Source organism: Suncus etruscus, chromosome 3, assembly GCF_024139225.1.
Source record: "Suncus etruscus isolate mSunEtr1 chromosome 3, mSunEtr1.pri.cur, whole genome shotgun sequence".
Lineage (NCBI taxonomy): Eukaryota > Metazoa > Chordata > Mammalia > Eulipotyphla > Soricidae > Suncus > Suncus etruscus.
The window spans coordinates 42,652,575-42,676,686 of NC_064850.1; the positions used below are offsets into that span (position 1 = coordinate 42,652,575).

The 24,112-nt window shown below is 57.1% G+C and overlaps 1 protein-coding gene across 1 annotated transcript in view; it reads right to left on the reverse strand.

The window, feature by feature from the left end:
- The window catches only part of CCDC85C (coiled-coil domain containing 85C), a 32,935-nt gene extending 16,886 nt beyond the window's left edge, over positions 1-16,049 (reverse strand). The window contains exon 1 of the mRNA XM_049769849.1: positions 15,124-16,049. Coding sequence (XP_049625806.1) covers positions 15,124-15,955 — 832 coding nt within the window. The 5' untranslated portion in view covers positions 15,956-16,049. The remainder of the gene's footprint in view (positions 1-15,123) is intronic.
- Positions 16,050-24,112: the final 8,063 nt, after the last annotated feature.

The following is a 24,112-nucleotide window of genomic DNA, read 5'->3' on the forward strand; positions in this document are numbered from 1 at the left end:
CCATGCACCTGCTCTGCCCCCAACAGTGATGGCCTCTGTTCTGCACCCAGGCAGGGGCAACCACACCCCACAGAGTATGGCCAGATCCTTATAAAGGGGCTGAGCATATTGCATCCCACTCTTGCATTCTTCAGCACTCGTCGAAACCCATCAGTACTAACCAACACTTACCAGCACTCACCAGCAACCACCAACACCTACCAATACCCACTAACTCTCATCAATACTCCCCAGTACCCATCAACACCCACCAATACCCACTATCACTCACCAACACCCACAACCACTCACCAGCACACATCAACACCTACTAACAACCAACAACACTCATCAATACTCACCAGCATTCACCACACCCATCAACACCCACCAGCACTCATCAGTACTCACCAACATCCACCAACACTCATTAATACTCAACAGTACCCACCAGCATCCATCAGCACCCACCAGCATTCCACCTATTATGATAGCACACCCACTACACCGCTAACCATCCAACACTCTACTTAATCCATCAATTCCACTCAGATTCTTTCCCAATGCCACTAATCCCCATCATTAGTAATGACCATCACTAATACCCACTATACCTCCAACTGCAACAAATCACCAACACAGCCCCAACTGTACATCCACAGACTCAGTGCACCACTATCCCACCAACACCCCATTAACTCCAGCAACTACTCCAGTGACACCACATCAACTACTCTAGTACTGTATCGACATTGTATCAACAGTCCAACCGCTCCACCAACCACCCCCCAATATCTCCAACACTAAACATCCCAACAACATTCCTACTCCAGCAGCCACCCTGACACACCGCCATCAGACTCTCTCCCTTTCACTGCAGGGCAGGCCCCTGTGGATATGTCTCCTGAAATAAAATTTTAAGTCAAAAAAAAATTAAAAAATAAAAAAAAAATCTAAGTCAGAGCAGCCAGAGACCAGCAGGGGTACAGAGTCTGGAGTCTGGTGTCTGGACTGGAATCACTCATGGCCCAGCCGTCCCCCCTCCCCAGACTTCCCCCAGCCTCCCACGGGCAGAGATCCAGTGACCCCCACCCATGGGCCACAATGCAACCTTTATCTGCCCATTGTCTCTGATTCTCTCGCCTGCCTGCACTAAGCCCCAGCAGGCTGGCCTGGGGGATTTCTGAATGCCCCCAGAATGTCCAGCCTTGGCCTGGGGGTGGGCCTGGAAGCCAGGAGGGCCCTTTGGAAGGACTCCAGGGGCCAGGGGCGAGTGGCAGAGCAAGGCGAGGGTAGAGCTTAAGCAAGGAAGGGAGCGGCTGGCAGCCAAGTGCAGGGCCTTTGTGGATTGGGCCCAGCTTCTCCCACAGGCTGCCAAGTGACAGAGGCAGGGCTCTCCCCTGCCCCGCCCTATCCCACTGGGCCCCTGCCCTCCGAACTGTCCTCACTCTTGCCTGGGACCCCTGGGACTGAGCCATCCCAGGCATATCCCTGGGGAGGACCTGCAGAAAGTCTCATACCCCCCCAGGGTGCCTGCCCTCATCACCCCTCAAGACCCGAAGATGTGGCCTGAGCTCCAGACAAAACCAGCTAAGTCTGTTCAAGCCCTGGTTCAAGAGCAGACAGTCCACACAAACCCCCAGAAAAGGGGGCACACTGAAGAGCCCCTAAAGGCTAGAGATGCTTTTCATTTATTTGGTTTGGGGGGCGCCACACGGCAGTGCTCAGGGCTGACTCCTGGCTCCGTGCTCAGTAATCAACCTGGTGGGACTCTGGAGACCATGTGGGGGGTTGGGTATCAAACCCAGATTCACTAAACGCAACGCCTGTGTTCTTTCTCTCTCTGTGTCTGTCTGTCTCTCTCTCTCTCTCTCTTTCTCTCTCTCTCCCCCCCCACCCCCTGGAAACATATAGGGAGCTGGGGATCAATCATAGGTTTACTACACACAAAGCAAACACTTTACCACCACCACCACCACCACCACCATGTACTAAGTACAAGCACTGCATACAGAAAGTCAGCCCTGGCCTCAGCACTTGTCCCCAAGCAGAGACAGGAGCATCCCGTGAGTATCATTGGGTGAGGCCCCACAAACCCATGAAACTTAAATTAAAAATAAATTTTAGGGGTCGGAGAAATAGCATGGAGGTTAAAAAAAAAAAAAAAAGGAAAAGGAAAAGAAATAGCATGGAGGTAAGGCGTTTGCCTTGCGTGCAGGTCGGTGGTTCGAATCCCGGCATCCCATATGGTCCCCCGTGCCTTCCAGGAGCGATTTCTGAGTGTAGAACCAGGAGGAAACCCTGAGCGCTGCCGGGTATGACCCCAAAAATTATAGCATCTTTTTTTAACTTGTTTGATTGATTGGTTTTTGGGCCACACCCAACAGCGCTCAGGGGTTACTCCTGGCTCTGCATTCAGAAATCACTCCTGGCATGCTGGGGCCTAATGGGATGCTGGGAATCAAGCCGGGTCCCTCCTGGGTCGGCGGCAAATGCAAATGCCCTACAACTGTGCTTTCACTCCAGCCCCAAATTAAAATGTTTAAAGAAAAAGGGGTTCATGCCTCCCACACACGCAAAGCTCAGTCATGCAGTAGCACCGACAGAACCAGCTGAGGCTGATCCTGGAGGCGGTACTGGACAGAGCTGACAGAAGCATCTACAACAGGCAAGGCCAGGAGAGGGGACTGACAGTGTCAGGGATGAGAGGGGCTGTCAATCCACTGGGGTATAGCATGATCATGGGAACATAGGGGAATGGGAGGGCCATCCTATGGCTGCATCCCCCTCCAATCATGTCTCCCCATGGCCAAGTCTAGATCATATAACCTTTTTTTTTTTTTTTGATTTTTCAGGCCACACCCATTTGAAGCTCAGGGGTTACTCCTGGCTAAGCACTCAGAAATTGCCCCTGGCTTGGGGGGACCATATGGGACGCAGGGGGATCGAATCGTGGTCCTTCCTTGGCTGGCTCTTGCAAGACAGACACCTTACCTCCAGTGCAACCTCACCGGCCCCTAGATCATATAACCTTTAGCTCATCCAAAATAGGTGGAACCAGAGCCAGGGCACAGCAAGGAGGGCATTTGCCTTGCAGACAGCGGACCTGGGTTTGATCCCCGGGATGCCCAAGCCTTCCAGGAGTGATCCCTGAGAACTGCTGGGTGTGGCTGCTCCCCCTAAAAAGGCATTTCAGAAAATTGTGAAAAAAAGCTGGATCCTGAGCTCTGCACACATGGGGTTCAAACCCGGTACCCCTTGATCCTCCAAGCACCATGTGACCCTAAAATATCAGCATTTCACAGATCTTAAGTGAAAAAGACATGCTGCTGGTCTGCAGGGACAGGGGCCAAGGGAAAAGCACTAAAGCACCTGCAGCCAATCCCAGATTGCGCTGCAGGAAGGCAGGAAGGTGGGCTCTTCGGGAGAAGCACGGGTGGGCGGGCACCCTGGGCCTCTGAGAACTGTTGGCTGGGCAAGAGAGGACTGCCAGGGAGCATTCTCATAAAGCACCACACATCACCACGGAGTACCCACCTCAAGGTTGGTTCCATATTCCCGCCGCACCCCCAACCCGTGAGCAGCTGTGCTCTGGGGCCCATGCTATGTGGCAGTCAGCAGTAAAGGGGACAACAGGGCAGCAGGTAAGACCAGACAGGGTGGTCTGATCAGGGAGGCACTGAGGACTCCCCTGGGGTCCCCACACCTTCACAGAAAAGGTGCTTGTAAAGTACATGGCTGGAAGCCCAAAGCCCTCTCTCTCTCCTCCCTACCTGTGCTCCCCTTGCCCAGAGCCCAGACTAAAGATTACCTGGCCTCACCGAAGCCTGGCCAAGGGAACCCCAAAATGCAGAAGGCCAGTGTGTCACCCCCCACAAAGGGAGGTGCACAAAGTGTTCAAACCCTAAAATGTGGGGCTTGTAGGAGAGGGGGTCCCTCCTGGAGAGGAGATGGAGGGTCCTGCAGGGATCAACATGATTTTACCTTCACTAACACCCCTACCTTTCCCCTGCACTGCCGCCTATCACCCTCTTTCCAGCACCTTCTGCCCTCCATTCCTCAAGGCTAAGGGGAAAAGCAGATTGAGAGCCTGATGCTGACGGGGCGAAGAGATAGCACAGGGGACCAGGCACTTGCCTTGTACATAGCTGACCTGGGCTCGATCTCCAGCATCCGATATGGTCCCTAGAGCCTGCCAGGAGAGTCCTGAGCACAGAGCCAGGAGTAACCACTGAGCATTGTGGCCAAAAAACAAACAAAAGTCACAGGTATATGTGTACATACACTTGCATGGGCACGCCTTTCCCCTATCCCTCACCCCCGCTGCATGGCCTCAGATCCCCAGAAATCCCAGCTTCCAACCAAATCACCCATTGGCCAGGGTTTGGGGGCACCTTCAGGGCTGGGAGGATGGGTCCCAGTCCTGAGCCGCCCTTTCTAAGCCTGCATCCAGCTAAGAATGCGGAAACTGCACTAGTGTCTGTGCATTCAAGGTACAATTCCCAGGGGGAGCATTAGAAGGTGCCCCTGTTTCCACTCTGTTCCTGTAGACAAATGCCAGGGACTTTGGGGAGGGGGAACTTAGGGTCTAGGGAGGGCAGCAAATGATCAAATGACCCCTCCCAGCTGCTCTTTCCAATTCCAAGTCAGTCCTTCCCTCAAAGCTGGAATCAGGGCCCGGAGAGATAGCACAGCGGCGTTTGCCTTGCAAGCAGCCTATCCAGGACCTAAGGTGGTTGGTTCGAATCCCGGTGTCCCATATGGTCCCCCGTGCCTGCCAGGAGCTATTTCTGAGCAGACAGCCAGGAGTAACCCCTGAGCACTGCCGGGTGTGACCCAAAAACCAAAAAAAAAAAAAAAAAAAAAAAAAGCTGGAATCAGGGCCACACTCAGGGTCTGCATAGGCCCTAGAGCAGGTAAGGAGAGGGGCTGGGCCAGGGGGGGTCTGATGGCTCATGAGACCCCCAGCAGGCCTCTGAAACTTTCCTGAGCTCCTCCAGAGTCTGACTGCCAACAAAGATGGGTAAACTGAGACCAGGGAACCCAAAGGGAGGAAACAAAGGGGCCGGAAGGAAACCGTTAAAGGGAGGAAGTGCCCAGAGGAACAAAGACGTCAGTGGGGGGTGGGGGGGCACAAAGGCACAGCAGTCCAGGGATACCCACAAGTCTGGGGATGTATGGGGGGCAGGGGGGAACCCGCCTGGGACAAGCATTTAGTTCTTTTGCCTCCTTAGAGGCTCTGGTGACAACACTCCCACACACCGCCACACAGTGCTCCTGGTCTCCCCATCAGCGCCAAAGGGGACACCCCAGGAGGAAGGTGGGGGCACCTCCCCCCACAGGAGGCTGCAGCTTTCTGTGGTCCTTGGAAGGCGCTCCCTGCCCAGGAGGGGGAATGTGGTGGGGCAGGACAGGGCCAGCTCAGGACCCCCATTGCTAGGACCTAAAAGAGGCCCCACAGGGCCAGGAACTCTCATCCCTCCTGCTCAGAGTTGTGGCCACCCAGAAACCCAGGGGGGGTCCTCCTGCTACCCTGCCCAGCTCACCCATGATAAAATCCCTAACTCGGTATAACAAGGGCCTAATTTGAGTGTTTTTTTGGGAGGAGAATGAAAGGAGAAAGCATCAAGCTCAGGACCACCCCAAATGGGGAGTATTCAGGGGTCCTCAGCATCCTACATCCCATTTTAGCAGTGCTGGTATGCGGGAATTTCTTGGCCATCAGCCATGAAATCACACACACAAACACACACACAAACACACAGAATACATACAGCCATCAGCCACAAAATGGCACACTCTAACACAAATAAACACATAGCCATAGGTTACGAAATGCCAGACACACACAAGCGCAGATACGTGCACAGCCATCAACTACAATATGCCACAACACAGACACAGGCACACAGCCAACAGCCAACAGCCACAATGTCTCTCACACACACACACACACACACACACACACACACACAGACACACACACACACACACACTTGCCCCAGCAAAAATTCTTCATTTTATGACATCAGGTCTAATAAATCAGCCAAATTGTCTTTCCAGGATTCATCCCTTTTCCCAGCAGTCACAGGCCTGGGAAGGAGGAAGGAAGCAGCCTGGGGCAGGACAGAATGGGCAGGGAGGAAGGTTCTGGCATTTCAGGGCCTGACACCAGAGCCCCCATCTCCACCTCAGCTCACCCCACCACAGGACTGCCCCAGCAAGAACCCTGCATTGGGCTCGCAGAGGGGAAATGCTGAGTGTCTCATTCCATTCTACTGTTGGTGCACCCCCAGTGCCTGGTGGTGCCTGGAAGGAGGCAGCACCCTGAGTCATCTCTGCAGGCCCCCAGGAGGTTTGGGGTCATCTCCCAACTCCCGAAGATCACAGGATCGAGGGAGACACTCTCTTCTCCCAGGGGGCACCCTCAGACAGCAGGTGCTGGGAGGGTCTTCCCCAATCAGGCCTCCCTCATCTGACACCCCTTAGTTCAGAGAACCAGGTGAAGTGTGAGACTGCTTACTGAGGCTGAAGTTGAGTCCAGCCTGGCAGCTGAGGGGGGAGCTAGGGCAGAATGGCACAGGTCTGAGGCTCTTGGGGAGCCTGGTCTTCATTCTGCTCCCCATATGGGAGGGAGGAGAGCTGCCTATTCCCACCACACCTGCCTTAAACACCTTCTCCTTTTATTTCGTTTTAGTTTGGGGGCCATGCCTGGTGGATGCTCAAGGTTTACTCCTGGTTCTCTGCTGAGAGATCACTCCTGGCAGGGCTCAAGTGACCCCTTGGGATGGTGGGGACCAAACCCGGGTTAGCTGTGTACAAGACTGTTGCCCTCCCTACTATATTATCGCTCTTGCCCCTAAATGCCCTTTTTACTTTTCTTTTTTTTTTTTTTTTTTTTTGGTTTTTGGGTCACACCTGGCAGTGCTCAGGTGTTACTCCTGGCTCTATGCTTAGAAATCGCTCCTGGCAGGCTCAGAGGATCACATGGGATGCCGGAATTCGAACCATCATTACCTCCATGCTGTCTCTCCGGCTCCTTATTTTTTTTTTTTTTTTGGTTTTTGGGCCACACCCGTTTGACGCTCAGGGGTTACTCCTGGCTATGTGCTCAGAAATCGCCCCTGGCTTGGGGGGACCATATGGGATGCCGGGGGATCGAACCGCGGTCCGTTCCTTGGCTAGCGCTTGTAAGGCAGACACCTTACCTCTAGCGCCACCTTCCCGGCCCCTCCGGCTCCTTATTTTATTTTCTTGTTTGTTTTGGTTTTGGGTCACAACTGGCGGTGTTCAGGGGTTACTGATGTGTCTGCACTCAAGAATCACTCCTTGGTAGAACCAGGAGACCCTATGGGATGTCAGAGATCAAACCCGAGTCAGCTGTGTGCAAGGAAAGTACCTGCCCCCCTGTCCTATCGCTTCGGCCCTTTTATCTTTATTTTCTTTTTTTTGGGGGGGGGCCACACCCGGCGTTGCTCAGGGGTTACTCCTGGCTGTCTGCTCAGAAATAGCTCCTGGCAGGCACGGGGGACCATATGGGACACCAGGATTTGAACCAACCACCTTTGGTCCTGGATCGGCTACTCGCAAGGCAAACACCACTGTGCTATCTCTCCGGGCCCATTATCTTTATTTTCTGACTATGCAGGCTTCAGCCTCCTTTTGAAACTTGGGGGCTGGTGGCTGGAAAGTGAGGGACCCAGCTGTGTGGAAGGAAGCTCAGAGCAGAGAGTCACTGAGTTCCCTGCACACCCACCCAACTCCTGGATAGAGCTCACAGCCTGGGGCCTTCCAGACTAGGCCCAAACATGGGCCCAGGAGCCAACCACATAAGCCAAATCACTGACACCTTCAAAGCCAGCAGTAGGGAATGCAGAGAGGGATAGGCCCCCTACTGCTAAGGGAACTACAGACTGTGTGCCCCTGCTCTGCAGTCAGAGGGGAGAGCTGGAGCCTGCAGATAGCTCAAGGGGGCTAACAAACCAGAAAGGGGGGCACTGGGTAGGTAGGAGCAGGGAGGTAGCAGGCATGGGTGATGCAGGCACCCAGACTCCAGCTCCAAGGCTCAGGCAGGGACTGGGGATCCTTAGACAGGTGGAGATGGAGCTAGAGCTGCCCCTCAACCCCAAGAACCCGCCAAGAGGGCCGGAGAGATAGCACAGTGGTGTTTGCCTTGCAAGCAGCCGATTCAGGACCTAGGTGGTTGGTTCAAATCCCAGCATCCCATATGGTCCCCCGGGCCTGCCAGGAGCTATTTCTGAGCAGATAGCCAGGAGTAACCCCTGAGCGCTGCTGGATGTGGCCCAAAATCAAAAAAAAAAGAACCTGCCAAGAATCCAGAAGCTCTGTAGAGGTAGGCATCAAACCCAGGCAGACAAGAAACAACTCTGAACCAAGCCAGGGCCCGAGAGGAGCAAGCTGCTTGCAGGAAGGTGGGCTCTGCCAAGAACCCCCCATAAATCCTTGGGGGAATTCAGGGAGCCAGGATCAGGCCCATGTGTCATGGCTCTACACCTGGAAGCTGGAGCTTATGTGCAGAGGAAGGAGACATTTCACCTGGGGGCCCCGCAGCAGGGCACCCCACCCTCTGCTCCTGCTCCGACAGACAAGGTACTGAAAGAGGGCACTGGCGCACCCCTCCCCTTCCTCGGCCATGCAGGGACCAGAGGGAGCCCCAGCAGGGAAACGGAGCCTCCGCCAGCCGGATCTGCCACAAAGGGCCACAATCACGGCCGACTCATTAGGGACGGAGCCCCGTGGCCAGGACAGGCGGGCGCATTCAGGGCGCGCACAATTGGGCCCTTGTGGGGGGCCGCAGGGAGAGGCGGCCCCCCCATCCCCAGCAGCCTCCGATTCCAGAACTAAGCCCAGGCCTCCTTCTTGCCTTACAGCCTGAGATAGGAGCCGCTGATGGAGAGGAAGATTTGGGGGGACAAAAGGGCTCTTCCCCAACCCAGCACAAGCGATTTCGGGAAATGGGGCAACGCAGCTCCAGGGCTGCTCAGCCAGTGCCATGGGGCCCAACTGGCTCTGGGGTGGGGGGGGGGGGTCTCAGGAAACACTCATCAAGGTTCAGGAACTTCTCTCATCGCCCTCCCCCAAAACTATCTCCCTAGAGAGCCGAAAGATACAGGCTAGCAAGATACAGGCTGACTAGAGGCGGTCCCCCCTTCCAGGCCTTGACGTCCAGTGGGGAGCAGAGCTCACGCCCCGCTGCTGATGGGCATGTTGGGGGAAACAGAACCCTAACCCACCCTTCCATCCCCAGAGCCTCTGGGACCCACTGGGCACATCTGTGCGGGCAGGCAGCCGAGCACTGGTGCTGTGGCTTGGAAGAAGCCCAGCAGGACCGGCTGAGAAAAGCCCAATCAGTGTCTTCCTTCCACCCCGACCACTGGGGGACCCAGGCAGGGGTGGGTGACTCAGTGGCCCCCCACAGGAGGCTACGGGGGAGGATGGAGGGGTTGGGGGAGATCGCTGATGGCCATTTGGTGCCAAATGGAGCAGATGAAAATGGAAAAGGCAAGCGGCCAAAGGGGCTTGACCACAGGCGGTTGAACACAGGCAGGGGCGGCCTCCAAGGGCTGGTGTGCAGGCCCTGTGCCTGCAAGTCTGGGTTCAATCCCTGGCACTGCACAGTTCACTGAACACAGCCTAGGAGGATCCCTAGTGGCCACCAGCCTATGGAAGTTTACACAAAGGCCACTCAGGTCTCATCCGAACTGTCAGGCTCTGCCCTGAGCACACCCTTGTTAACTGAGCATCTACTATACTATGTGCCAGAAGGCTGGGTTCAGCCCAGAAGAGGTCAGGAATGGGGGAGGGACAGGCAGGGTGGCCAAGGGGTGAGTGGGGGGGGGGGAGTCCAGAACTGGCAGCTCTATTGCAGGAACCAGAGCTCTGGGCTTGCGGGGTGCCAACGTGCCCAGTTACGAGGCGGCAAAGACAGTAATTCCACCAGTCTCTGCTGTCTGGCGAGGTCTTGGCCTCAGCTGGCCTGACCCAGAGTGGTACTCAGCTCAGCCTGATGCCTGCCTCCCCATTAAGAAGCCCCCCCCCACAAAGTGTGGGGGCCCTCAGAAAGAGACTAGAGAGGCAGGAGCTGGAAGACACCATGTGTTGTTATTTGGGGTGCTAAGATCTGTGCCCTATCCACACTAGCTGCTTAAAGGGAGCCCAGGGAGGGGAAGGTACATGCCCAGGGTCAGGTCCTTTGTGGTCCAAGCCCCCCCAGACCAGCACCACTTCTGAACCCCAACAGTGGGGCACACATCTGCTAGCCCAGCAGGATAAGGATGCCTCTACTCACTCTCTTCTGCTCACCCAGCACCCACATTACCCCCACAGAGCAGAGAGGTCAAACCAGGGGGGCCCAATGGACAGCACCCCTTCAGGAAGGGTGTTGGGAGTAGCTGGGAAAGGGCTCCAGGTCATGGGCCCACTCCCCCATCGCTACGACTCCTTATACCCCTGAAATGACTACCACTATGGGAAGAGCCTCTGGATCCAAGCAAAAGATAATCGGGGACCTGTCCCCCAAATCCCCAGATTCAGAGGCTCAGAGCTAGCCAGGAGAGCAGAGGGGGGTCCAGGTGGAGAAGGAAGGCAGGCTGAGGGGGGTGAGCTGGAGCTGGGGCGGGACCCAAGTTCTGTACTCTGGCTTCTGGTCTCCCAGGAGAGGCATTTCCTCCTTCCCAACCCCAATACCTTCTGCCAGGATGCCCAGAGGTACATCGGGCACCATATGGGACCTAGAAGATACCCCCAAGAGCCAGTGACCTGGGTTGTCGGGTGGAGAAGGAGTGTGGGCAAGACAGGAAGAGCCTCCCTTTGCATTCATGCTCCTCCCACCCTGACAGACATTCATGCATGCATACATGCACATAAGCAAATACACACACACACACACACCTGAGCTGACAGCTACTTATGTACACAGACCCATAATACACAAATACACACATGCACACAGGCCCACATACACACCAACCCACACAGCCACCTGTCCCAAAGTACTGACACCCAAGAGTGGGTACCCCTTGCTTAAGGCAGGTCAACCCAAGTCTGTTTCCAGGGCATGAGGCGGGCCTGGGGGAATTCAGAGGGGGTACCACCAAAGGGTTCAGATTTTATGTGGCACTTGGCGGGGGAGTCCCACCACTTAGAAAGGAGGTTTGAGGGGCCGGGAAGGTGGCGCTAGAGGTAAGGTGTCTGCCTTGCAAGCGCTAGCCAAGGAACGGACCGCGGTTCGATCCCATATGGTCCCCATAAGCCAGGGCTGATTTCTGAGCACATAGCCAGGAGTAACCCCTGATCGTCAAACAGGTGTGGCCCAAAAAAAAAAAAAAAAAAAGAAGAAGAAAAGAGGTTTGATGCAGCTTTGGGGTCCCACCACCCACACAGCCACCAAATGCACAGGGTTATGGTTTGGACATGGCTAGCAGAGAGATCCCTCCAGCTGACAACGCTAGCCCTACCCCAAGCACCCCTTTCCAGCCTTTCAGTCAGGGCACTTGCCCAGGATTGAACCCCTCAGGGAGATGCTCCAGAGCTGGTGTAGCCTGGAAGGGCCCCCAAGCCCTGCGGGAAGACAGTAAGGCACAGGGCGAAAGACATAGGATCCACCCCAAAATTCGAGGCAGGGTGGAAGAAAGCGCACTGTCTACAGGACCTTTGCCCCACACCTGGCAGGGCTCAGCAAAAGCCTCATTAGCTGGTCCTGCCAGCCCAGGGCTGGGGGGGGGGGGGGAGAGCCCCCTGAAGGTCAACTGAGGGCCAGTCTGTTCTAGGATTCCTGCTTCATCTCAACCCTCTAGCCAACAGAAAATCAGCAAGAGCAGGAGCCCAAAAACACCTTATTCTGAAAAACCCCAAGTCCTGTGTGGGTTTTGTGGGTTTGGTTGGGGTGCCACACTGTGACCACAGGAGTAGCTGGGGGTGGAACCTGAGACAGCCGCACCCGAGTTAAGTGCCTTAACCCCAAAACAGCTTCCAGGGTTGTTGATTTCTTGGTCACAACCCAGGGCTTACTTCTGGCTCTGCACTCAGGAATCACCCTATGAGGTGCTGGGGATTGAACCCAGGTCAGCTGTACGACAGGCAAACACCTTAACAGCTGTGCTATCACTCTGGCCCTGTCCCAGTTTCTAATCCAAACTAGTCTGAATATATTGGGGCCCCTCAAAGGGGAAACAGAGGTGACTCCTAGGCTAAGGGGCAATGGACCAGATCTGGTGGATGGCTGGGATGGAAGAGAGAGCTGTGACAGCAGGAAGGGTACTTGCCTTGCACATGGCCCATTGGGGTTCAATCCTGAGCACCCCATAGGGTCTGAGTTCTGCCAGGAGTAACCCTTGAGCACCGCCAGATGTGGCTCTCAACCCTGCCCCTCAAAAATAGTAAAAAATTAAAAAAAAAAAAAAAAGCACAGGCATTTGAAAATCAAAACTCTCGGGTTCCAGTGGGGGTAAGACTGGCTTTGTGGGGGTTCCTTCCACCACCTCAGCTGACCACATGGATGAGAGAAAAAAGGGAGAGGCACTAGGCAGACTCCTGGGCCAGCCTGTCCCTTTGCACATTTGACAGCGGCTGGGTTCTGATGGGTACTTCCAAGGGCACCCGGGCCCCACACAGCTGCCTGGGGAAACCAAGGGCCCCCCACCCTCAACAGGTGCAGAGGCATAGGCTGGGGTGCAGGACACTGGAGGAACCTTCTGGAGCACACTGGATGGAGGGGCCCTGTCCCACCCACTTTGCAGAGGCCCCTCCAAAGGGTAGGAAGTAGAGGTGCAGGCTGAGGGGAGGTGACCCTGCCCTCCAGGGCAAGAGGTTATCAGCCATCTGGTCCTGGGGACCGATAAGGAAGTGACACTTCCCAGGAGAGGAGGAGGAGGGCGGTGTGGGGCCAGGATCGAGTGTCATTGAGGACTAGCCTGGCCACAAGGACAACTGTCCTAAGAGTCGCTCAGAGACTCCCAACCCTGCTGAACCTCCACTGGGACCTGGAGATAAACCACAGCCCGCCCCAGATCCAGACCCTAAGATCAAAGGCGCCAGCTCAAACTGACTCTGCTTTCTAGCACCCACAGCCAGGCTGTGGTCAGGCTCCTTGTTCCCACTCACCGCAGCTCACACAGCAGGATTTAGCTTATAGCAGAAACTTTGAGTGATCCCAAAGTCTATTCCTACTGCTTGGGGACTCTCCCCCCACCCACCCCTGCCCCAAGCCACACTTAACGCTCAGACTCAATAATCAACAATGAACTCTGGAGGTCAGAGTAATAGCACAGAGGGGAGGGCGTTTGCCTTGCATCTGATTGACCTGGGTTTGATCCCCAGCATCCTATAGGTTTCCCCAAGTGTTGCCAGGAATGATTCCTGAGCACTGAGCCAGGAGTAACCCCTGAGCACCACCAGGTGTGACCAAAAAAAAAAAAAATACAACAATAAAACAAAATGAACAATTCTATCCATCCATCAGTCTGTAGCTGGAGAGACAAGTTGGTAGCAGACACGCCTCCCCAGCACCCTACAGAAAACCCAACTCCTTCTGCCCCCCCTTGCTAAAAACCAGCCCCACCTCCCCTCCCACCCTTCCTTACTACACTAGGAAGACCCAGAGCCGCACCCCCAAGCCTATAGGCTCCTACTTCCCCTGCCTCTCCACAGCCACCCCTGGAGACCCCTGGGCCGAGGGAGGGCGAGAGGCGATGGTGGGTTGATACAGAATTACAGGGCGAAACCGGAGTTGCAGTGGTACAGGCTGATCGGTAACAAAATAGCCCTGGAAAACCTGGGCTGGCAGAGCTGGGGCACAGGGCGCTAAAGAGGGGGTGTAGGGGCGGGGAATGGGCACCAAGATCCTGTCTCCAGGCTCCCCACACCCTGGTCAGTCTGCAGGAGCCACTTGACCCAAACCAGAACCAGCCGGGCCCTCCTTCCCTCCCTCTCTCCCTCTGTCTCTAGGCTGACTACAGGGAAGGCCTAGAAACATCTTCCCGGACTAGCCCAACCTATTGAGAACCAGAAAAGGTGGTTTCATCTCCACCTTGGGGCAAAATAGTTCTGTAGCTGCCATCAGAGCCCGAGAGCTTACAAAAATATGTGGAAGAACTAGGAGGGAGAGAGGTGAAAGAGAAAGAGACAGAGAAGGAGAGAGAGAGAGAGAGAGAGAGAGAGAGAGAGAGAGAGAGAGAGAGAGAGAGAGAGAGAGAGAGAGAGAGAAGGAGAGAGAGAGAAAGAGAGAGAGAGAGAGAGAGAGAGAGAGAGAGAGAGAGAGAGAGAGAGAGAGAGAGAGAGAGAGAGAGAGAGAAGTGTCAAGGCTGGGAAGGGGGGAGGTGGAGGGAGAGGCCGTTTTGCTCCAGGCACACCCCACCCTTCCCTCTCCCTCCCCAGGGCGCTGTCCCCGGCCCACGGGCGTGGAAGTCAGTCGGTGATGGAGCATTCCCGAGACCAAAGGTCTCCACCCACCGCCCCGGCCACCTAGCTCGCTCGCTCGCCGGCACTTCCTGTAAAGCTACCGAATTCCTGCGGAGGCTGCAATCCCCACCTCCCGAATCAGGAGGTGGGGCCCGGCTCGGCCCCGCCATTCTCCAGATAAGAGACCACTCCGGCACCCCCCGGGAACGGCGCCAGGGTCCCCCCTTCAAACACCTCCCCTTCCCCAAAGTCTTCCAGCATCTGGGGAGCGGATGGAGGGGGGGAAGAATGGACACCCCAGGAAGGCTCTGGGTCCGGCTTCCAGCTGGGATTCCAACACGCGCGTGCACGGAGCGGTGCGGGATTGGGAAGAGGGTCCCCCCAACTATAAGAGGAGAATCCACCTGCGCCCAAGGGGGCTTTCCCCAAACCACTCCCCACATTTCCTTAAGATCACCCAGGCAGGGACTCTGAATCAAGGGACAGGCGTCCCGCCAAATAACAATTACAAGGGTAGGGAACTTCTCTGGGGAGCTGGGACAAGGCTTCCCCCCAAAGCTTCCAGAAGGGGTGCCCGGGGGAGGAGAAGAGAAAGCCCACCCTCCGGCTTAGAGTCCCAAGACGAGGTGGGAGTGGAGAAAGGGTACACGGGGTAACGGGAGTGGGGTGGGGGGGAGAACCGCAGCGATCGGGCCGGCAGAGGAGCGCGTGACTGTTGGCCCTTACCGTGGAGGCCGTTCGAGTTGCTGCGGTGGTGCGCGGGGGCCGACAGGTCGTCCAGGGACCTCCGCGTGGCCACGGCCTTGCCGTCGGGGGGCTTGGGCGGCCCCGGGGGCGGCGGCACATGGTGGTGATGGTGGTGGTGGTGATGGTGGTGGTGGTCAGGGCTGCCGCCGCTGCCGGCGCTCGACGTGCTGCTGCCGTCGCCCACGTCGCGGGCCCCCGCGCCGGGCGCGCCCCCCGCCAGCGGCCCGCTCAGGCTGGCCTGGCTGTCGATGGAGCTGCGGGAGCCCGCGCCGCCGCCGCCGCCCACGCCGCTCCCCGCGCCGCCCCCCGCGCCCCCGGCCAGCGCCGCGCGCTCCTCGTCCAGCAGCACCACCAGCTCCTTGAGCTCCAGGTTCTCCCGCAGCAGGGCCTCCTGGCGCGCCTCGAGCTCCCGCAGCTTCTGCTGCGAGCGGGCCACCTCGTGCCACACGGCCCCCGCCGCGTGGCGCCCGAAGCGCTGCCACTCGCGCGCCAGCTTGCGCCCCTTCTGCCGGTCGTCGTCCAGAAAGCAGCAGAGCTCGCGCAGCTCCTGGTTGTCGTCCTGCAGCCGCTGGTTCACGTCCTTGAGGCCGCGGATCTCCAGCAGGTGCTGCTGCAGCCGCCGGTTCACGTCGCGCATCAGGCCGCCGTGCTCCAGCATCAGGCCCACCTTCTCGCCCTCGGCGCGCCGCAGCCGCCGCGCCAGCTCCTCCTTGCTCCAGCGCAGGAGCTCCTCGTCGGGCACCTGGCTCAAGTCCTCGGCCGTGGCCGTGGCCGTCGCCGTCGCCGCCGCCGCCGCCGGGGGCTTCGCCATGGCGCGCGGGTCAGCGCCGCATCGCCCGCCCGGCCGCACCGGGGCTCCCTCCCCGTGCCGGAGCCGCGCGCGCGGGGGCCGGGCGGCGCGTGGCCGTGGCCGGGGCACCGATGCGGGAGAGGATGCGGGTGCGGCCTGGCGCGTCTTCCTCCACGCAGCGGCGGCGCCCGCGCCTCCCCGGTGCGCCCCGGGGTCCACACCGCCGCTGCGGCTGCTGCGGCTGCTGCTGCTGCTGCAGCGTCCGTGCCTGCCGTGCCCGGCGCTTTCGGGGCTCGGGCGCAGCAGGCGGGGAGGCCCGCCCCGGGCCCAGCTCCCCGAGCCCCTCCAGGCCAGGCCCGCCCACTGCGGGGCGGGAACGAACGCGGCGGGGACCCGCCTCCCCGCGCGCGCGCGCGGGGCCCGGGTGCGCCCGCCCGCCCTCCCCTCGCTCCCCGGCACCGTGAGCCCTCCCGCTCGCCCGCCGGCCAATCCAGAGCGCGTTCGTGCCCGCGTTCCGCCCCCTGCGCGCCGGCGATTGTGGGGTTCCAGGGGGGTGTGCGGTGAGGCGGGGCCAGGCGGGGGTCCGCGCGCGCTTGGTACCGTCCGGGCCCTCCCGGCGGCCGCTCCCCGCCCCTTCTCCGGGCGGCTCAGGTTTCTGCGCCCCGTAGGACGCGGCTGGGCCAATCCCCGGGCTCCTGGGCGCTTTTAAAAAGCAGGTAGGGCTGCGGGTGGGTGCGAAAAGGTAGGGCCGGGCTCCCCTTAAAGGAGACGCGTGGAAAGGCGCCCTGCACCACCCGCCCCCCCCACCCCCGAACTGACATCCCCCACCCCACCCCTTCCTTGGGAGTCCTCCCCTCCTCCCTGCCGGGAGCACCGGCGTCCAGCCGAGACGGAGAGAGGACGAACAATAGGACTCGGACACGGGGGTCGCTCTGCCCGCTCTTTGTCCCCAGCGCCTGCACACACACACACACACACACACACACACACACACACACACACACACACACACACACACACACACACACACACACACCAGTTTATCCGCCCCACCCCCTTTTCTCCTCGGTGGTCCCCCGGTCTCTGCGCGTCGGCTCCTTGCATACAGCCTGGTTCGGAGCTGGCAAGGCGAGGGGCCCGGGCTCATCGCCTCTAGCTGGCCCCGAAAGGCCACGATTTTAAGGGGGCAGCCCCCCAGCCTGCTGCGAGGCTCCGATCCCCGCCCACCATGGAGGGGGACTCTGGGGGGTCGTAGGGGGCGAGAATCGAATACAAGCGGAGGTGGAGACCACAGGGGAGGCCGAAGAAACAGCCTCGGGGTCCCCCCACCCCGGGTCTCCCTCACCGCTCGTGAGTGTCTGTCCTCGCGTGTCCCCCCTAACTCCGGGCGGACTGGGCGCGTCTGTCGCCTGCGGGAGGTGGGAGGTGGGCGTCCTTCCCACCCACCAACCCACCCATGGTGACCCGCAGCGAGTTCAACTCGCGCGCTCGGCCCGGAACGCGCGCGCAACCCCCAGGTGCCCGGCCGGCACGGCTCAGCCATTCCTGCCACCGTAGGGTGGCCCCGCGCCCGCCCCTCCGGAGCCAGGCCCGGGGCTCGGCTGGCCTTTCCCCACTCCTTCAGGAACCACGGACGGGCGAGGACGCGCCCTCTGAGTTGGGAAGGAGTGAAGGGGACTTTGCTCTCCGCGGGGAGAAGATAATACTGCAGGAGATAAGACCAGAATCGTAATAAGCGCTGGACACTAAGGGGCCAGCGGGCATCGCACGTCTGGGGGATCCCCAGAAGAGGCGTCCAAAGTGAAGTCTCAGCGGTCTGGACAAAGATAAGAGGAGGGAGGGGACAGCTAGGCCCAGGACCGGGAACTGTCCTGCTGGTGGCTGAGGGGGAAGCGAGGTAGGGGAGGAGGTTGGGGGGGCCCCAACTCCTCTCCCCTCCTGCTGTAAGACAGCTGGGAAAGCTGCGGGTGGGGTTTAGCAAGAAGCTACATGACCCAATTTGCCTTTTTAAGATGCTGGCTCTGCTGGCCACTGTGAGAAGAAGTGGGGGAGGGAGGAGGTGGTCGCTTTGTCGCTCTGTCACTGTCACCTTCGCCTGTTCTCATTCACCACTGACTCCTGCCATCAGGTAGATGTTTGGGGGTGGAGCTTGGGGAAGAGGACGCACCCCAGCTGAGCCTGCTCCATTGGGCTTGGAGGAAACCAGATTAAATAGCCCCTTGGAGAGTCCCCAGAACAAAGCAGCCAGTGCAGAGAGAGGGGAGAGGGGAGATCGAGAGGGGAGAGCCCCCCCCCTTGTAGGTTGCTGGTTCGCTAGGGACGTTCCTGAGCCGATTAAGGCTCAGCTCCTCTGGGGCATGCGCGGGCACACGCACACACACACACACACACACACACACACACACACACACACGCACTTTGGTGCATGGTCTCAGGGGGCTCCCCCAATTCATCTCTAGCTGATCCTCAGAACTGACAGTTTCGGCTCAATTCTGCAAGAGAAGGCGGGCTTCTTCTGAATGGGGCTGGTTGGCACTACCCAGAATGGGTCAGAGCCGCCAGCCCCTGCCAGACAATGGCACAGACAGGGGCTTGCTAGGTATTCACCGAGAAGGGTTTCCCCACCCCATCCCTCAGAGTGATGAGAGCAGCAGGAAAGAGAAAGGGGGGGAGCACATGAGCTAGAGCCCCCTCCCTAAGAATACGTGGCTCCCAGAACCCCCAACCCAGCACTTCTAAGTCAAGGCAAGCCAGGGCTGCAGAGAGGCCCAGGGTCCACCTTTGTCAGCCCCAGGTGGTGACCAGCGACATTTTTGTCATGAAAATAGCAAAAATGGGGACCGGAGTCATAATACAGGAAGGAAGGTGTTTGCTTTACATGTGGCAGACCTGGGTTTGATCCCCAGCATCCTATAGGGAGATCTGAGCCTACCAGGAGTAATTTCTAAGGGAAGAGTCAGGAATAACCTCTGAGCACTGCTGGGTGTAGCCCAAAAACAAAAACAAACAAGAAACAGCAAAAATGGGCCCGGAGAGATAGCACTGCGGTGTTTGCCTTGCAAGCAGCCGATCCAGGACCAAAGGTGGTTGGTTCGAATCCCGGTGTCCCATATGGTCCCCCGTGCCTGCCAGGAGCTAATTCTGAGCAGACAGCCAGGAGTAACCCCTGAGCACTGCCGGGTGTGGCCCAAAAACCAAAAAGAAAAAAAGAAAAAGAAACAGCAAAAATGGAAGCAGAATCCCTAGCACCATCACTCAGTAGTGTCCAGAGAAATTTGGGTGAGTTAGAAATTAAACTGCAGAGTCAGGAGAGACAGCACAGCAGGGAAGGAGCTGGCCTTGCACACAACTAACCTGGGTTCAGTCCAGCACCCCATAAGATCCCCTGAGCTCATGGGGCCGGAGAGATAGCATGGAGGTAAGGCGTTTGCCTTTCATGCAGGAGGTCATCGGTTCGAATCCTGGCATCCCATATGGTCCCCCGTGCCTGCCAGGAGCAATTTCTGAGCATGGAGCCAGGAATAACCCCTGAGCACTGCCAGGTGTGGCTCCCCAAAATAAAATCACAGAGGCTGAGAGACAAACCAAGCACTTAAGCACTTGTCTTGCATGCAACCAACCCAGTTCACTCCCCCAGGTAAGCACCCACCATCACCCGAACTCAGCAACTCCAAGTGACCTGCATGAACTTCCTGCATCTAGCTCAGGTCATTCATGGCAGTGCCACATTCTCAGGCCCTCACATTGAACTAGTAGCTGAAAAATAGGGTTCCCTGGGGCTCCTGGACACTGCTTAGAGATCCCAAAAGTCCATACATGAGACATCACCATCCCACACTCAGCTCTCAGAGTCTCCTCGGGCCAGGAGGTTTCCGCAAAGCCAGCAAGCAGGCACACTGGGGGCTCACACACCGGAGAGGTAGCTTCCCAAAACCTGGAGCCTGGGGTACAGGGTGAGCAGATTGTCCCCCCTACAGAGAAGGGGTGCCTGAGCCCCTTCTGTTATTGGCCCAAGCCCAGGAGCACCCACTAGTGCAGGTTGCTAAGGACCCTAAGCCACGAGCTCTGAAATAAGGGAGAACTGGCTCAGGCGCTTCTTCCACGGCTCCCTGCCCCAGGTTGGATGGGCCCATGTGCCCCACATGGGGGTAAGGGAACTCCTGGCAGGACCCCCCAAGGTTGAGGAAGAAGAAGGAGGTAGGGAGAAGAGGTAGTGGAGGAAGTGGGGAAGATGAAGAAGGAGGAGGAGAGGTCAGGAGCACCGGGAGGCGGAGCAGGGCTGTTGCTATTGGGGACCGTTGGGGGGGGTGCCTGAGAGCAGCAGGACCCCAAGCTCCAATACTCAGCACAGATACACCAAGTCAGTTCAGCCTCTGCTGGGCACAAGCTGGTCCAGCACTTCAGGGCAGTGATAAGTCACCATCTGGGCAACTGGCACCCAGGAGTGTGTCCTGTGCTCTGCCCTCCAAGAATAGTAGCCATCTCCCACCATGACCCTCCCATCACTTGGCACCTGGCTGGGCCCCCCATTCGTGCCCTTGGAATGGGAGGTGGATGCCCTGCACTGGGCTCTTGGTCTCCATGAAGCCAAGTCCCCATGTGTGAGCTTCCTGTGTCTGTCCCTCCTGTTTCAGCAGCCTGGGGACTGATACTGGGCCTCACCCACATACTCAAAGCCACACCCCGAGGTCCCAAGTGTAGGCTTGTAGGCAGCATGGTGAGGCTTGAGGGTGCAGGGACTCTGGTGTCAGTCAGGGCTTCTGTGATGTCTAACCTTCCCCATAGTCAATGAGGCAATGCCTGTTTCTCGTTGCCTTTCCCAGATTACCCCTCTTGGGGCCCCTGAAACAAGAACCCCATCATGTATCTGAAAAGCTAAAATTCATAGCCAAGGGGCCCGAGGGACAGGACTTGCACATGGCTGCCCTGGATTCAACCCGGCATTCCATCCCTGAGCACTGCCAGGAGTAATTCCTGAGCCAGGAGTAAGCTCTGAGCACTGCCAGGTGGGGACCAGTGGGGTCCCTGAACCTACCTATGTGCACCATGTCAGTTTGGAAACCACCTACCTTCCTACAAAGGCACATTGATTGCCACATCCAGTGGCAGGAAGCAGAACAACCTTGCCTATGGCCCACACCAGGAGGGGTCCCTCAGGTGGATGAGCCCTCCCATGCCCGTGTTCTCCTGCTGAGCCCTGATCTCCAGGTTAGTGCCCGCCCACCCAGCCAGCATAGACTTTCTGGTCAGAATGCCCTGTTTGGGCTAAGGGGAAGCAGCAGAAACAGGTTTCCCCGGTGTGGATTCTTTGAAATGTTTTTGTTGGTCAAATTGATGCTTCCACACAAGTCCTGGTCTGTGCGGCCGTAATGACAGGCTGTGCTCCTGGTGATAAGTCACAGGCCCCGAGACACATGGGCTCCGAGCCAGGCTGCATCTGTGCGTCTGTGTGGTGACTGCGGAGGGGCAAGCCGCCAGCTTGGCACACAGCTGTGTCCCGGCTCTGCACTCCTGCACACAAAACCTTCCTCTTCTCTGGGCACTGTCCAATCCAGCTGTTCTGTGGGGATCTGGGTCACCCACAAGCGGCACCCACCACCCCTGCTTGCCAGCCTTAGTTGGTGTCTGCAGCAGCAATGCTGCCCGTCTTCAGAGACCCGAGACCAGTCTCATCCTGGGGTCTGAATATTTCATGTGCAGAGTGAGAGTTGGTCGGCAAAGGCCTGAATAGTTAATGTGGCTTCCACCTGCTGTTGGCCAGCCCTGCCTGGTGGCTGAGGCCAGAATGGCCAGGACAGTCCTTCCTGCCTGGCCTGGTGTGACTTACTCAGGGCAGGGCAGGGCAAAGCTGGCCGCAGACTAGAAGCTGTGACACCAACACCTTGAAACTAGGCCACGGGATCTGCATTCTACTGCCCGCACATAGGGCCTGGTCACTTGGAGATGTTTGTTGAATGAATAATAAAGAGGGAATTGGGTTCAGTGGTCAGCCCAGGACCAGGAATCCAGGCTCTGCTACGCTTTGGTTCTTTCATGGCTTAGGGGTCACACCCAGCAGGGCTCGGGGACTACTCAGGGTTCTGTGCTCAGGGAGTGATTTCTGATGGACCAAACTCAGACCCCCTGCAGTCAAACATGTGCTCAGTCTCTTTTTTTGTTTTGGGGCCACACCCAGCGACATTTAGGAGTTACTTCTGGCTCTGCACTTTGAAGCCACTCAGATCAGATCTGCAGTGTTCTGGGGACCCAATGGGATGCTGGGGGTCGAACCCAGGTCAGCTGTGTGCAAGACAAATGCCCTTCCCACTGTGCTATTGCTCCAGCCATGTTCACTTGAACCATTCTCCCTAGCTTGCCTGGTCTGTTTGGTAGCAGCGAGGGTCTACCCTCACTGAACTGGTTTTCATATCTGTCTCAGTCTCTCATATTATTACCTAGAAATGGGCACTTTTTAGTGGGGTGGGGGTGTTGAACCATAGCCAGTGATGCTCTCTTGGTCAGTGCTCAGAGGCCATGCAGATGTGGGGGCCACATCTGGATCTGTGACATGCCAAGTCTTCCTTCTCTCTATCCATTTATTTATTTATTTATTTATTTATTTATTTATTTATTTATTTTGGTTTTGGGGTCACACTGGCAGTGCTCAGGGGTTACTCCTGGCAGGCTCAGGGGATCCTATGGAATGCTGGGGATCAAACCCAAATCAGCTGAGTGCAAGACAAACTCCCTGTCCCCTGTGCTATCTCTCCGGCCCCTGCTCTCCATTCCTTTTATCAACCTTCAAACTGGGGTCATTTGAGTGGTAGCACAATAGGGAGGGCATTTTCTTTGCATGTTGATGACCCAAGTTCAATTCCCAGTATCCAGTTTGGTCTCTTAAGCACCTCCAGGAGTGATCCCTGAGTACAGAACCGGAAGTAACCCAGATGTTGTCCCAAAAAACAAAAGTCAAAAGTGAAAATCTGGGGGTTCTTTGTCCTTCTCATGGGCTGGGGTGTCACCGAGACTCAGCAGAAATGGTGACCTCTTAGCTTAGTTCTCTTAGTGAGAACTGGGAGACTGGGCATCCTAGCATCTTAAAAAAGACATGTGCCTCCCCATGAACAGCTCAGTCCCACTGAGACCCCACCCCAGGCTTGCAGCTGGTTGGGGAAGAGGCTTTGCACAGTACCTGGAGATCAAAGACTCACAAAAAAATGGGGGAGCTAAGAGGGCCACTCTTGAGACCTCCAGGTCAAGGTCATCCAGGATCTCAGCAACGCAATCAGAGTGTTAGGAGCAGTTTAACTCTGTTTATTGGTGTCTGGAGACCCACACATGCTCTGGCCATCTGGGGAACCATAAGCTCTAAAATCTGCACTTCCACAGCATTCCCACGCCCCCTGTTATCCTCTGATGTTCTAGCTAGAATGAGGAAAGAGCTAGGGGTTATAGGATTCACCCAAGGTCATTCGCTTTGTTCCGTATTTAATGGGATGAAAGGCAGGTATTGGGGGCCCACACTTGGCGGTACTCAGGGCTCACTCCTGGCTCCGCATTTAGGAATCATTCTTGGTGGGATTTCTGAGGACCATATATAGTGCCAGGGATCAAACCCAGGTCAACCACGTGAGAGGCACATACCTAGGCCCTGTACCTACTCTCGGACCTGAGGCGGAAACATTCAAAGTGTAGCAATGACCAGGAGCTGGTGAACCAGAGCCAGCCTGGGCATGCAGACCGCACTATCTGGGCACAGCGTTGTGCAATTCTAACACCAGGTTAGAGATGGTGTGTGTGTGTGTGTGTGTGTGTGTGAGAGAGAGAGAGAGAGAGAGAGAGAGAGAGAGAGAGAGAGAGAGAGAGAGAGAGAGAGAGAGAGAGAGAGAGTTTATTTACAAAGAATTAGGAATCCACATTAGAAATACAAGAACTGGGGCCGGAGAGCACTGCCGGGTGTGACCCAAAAACCACAAAAAAAAAAAAAAAAAAAAAAAAAGAAATACAAGAACTGGGGCCGGGAAGGTGGCACTAGAGGTAAGGTGTCTGCCTTGCAAGCGCTAGCATAGGACGGACCCGGTTCGATCCCCCAGCATCCCATATGGTCCCCCCAAGCCAGGGGCGATTTCTGAGCGCAAGCCAGGAGTAACCCCTGAGCATCAAATGGGTGTTGCTCAAAAACAAAAAAAAAAAAAAAAA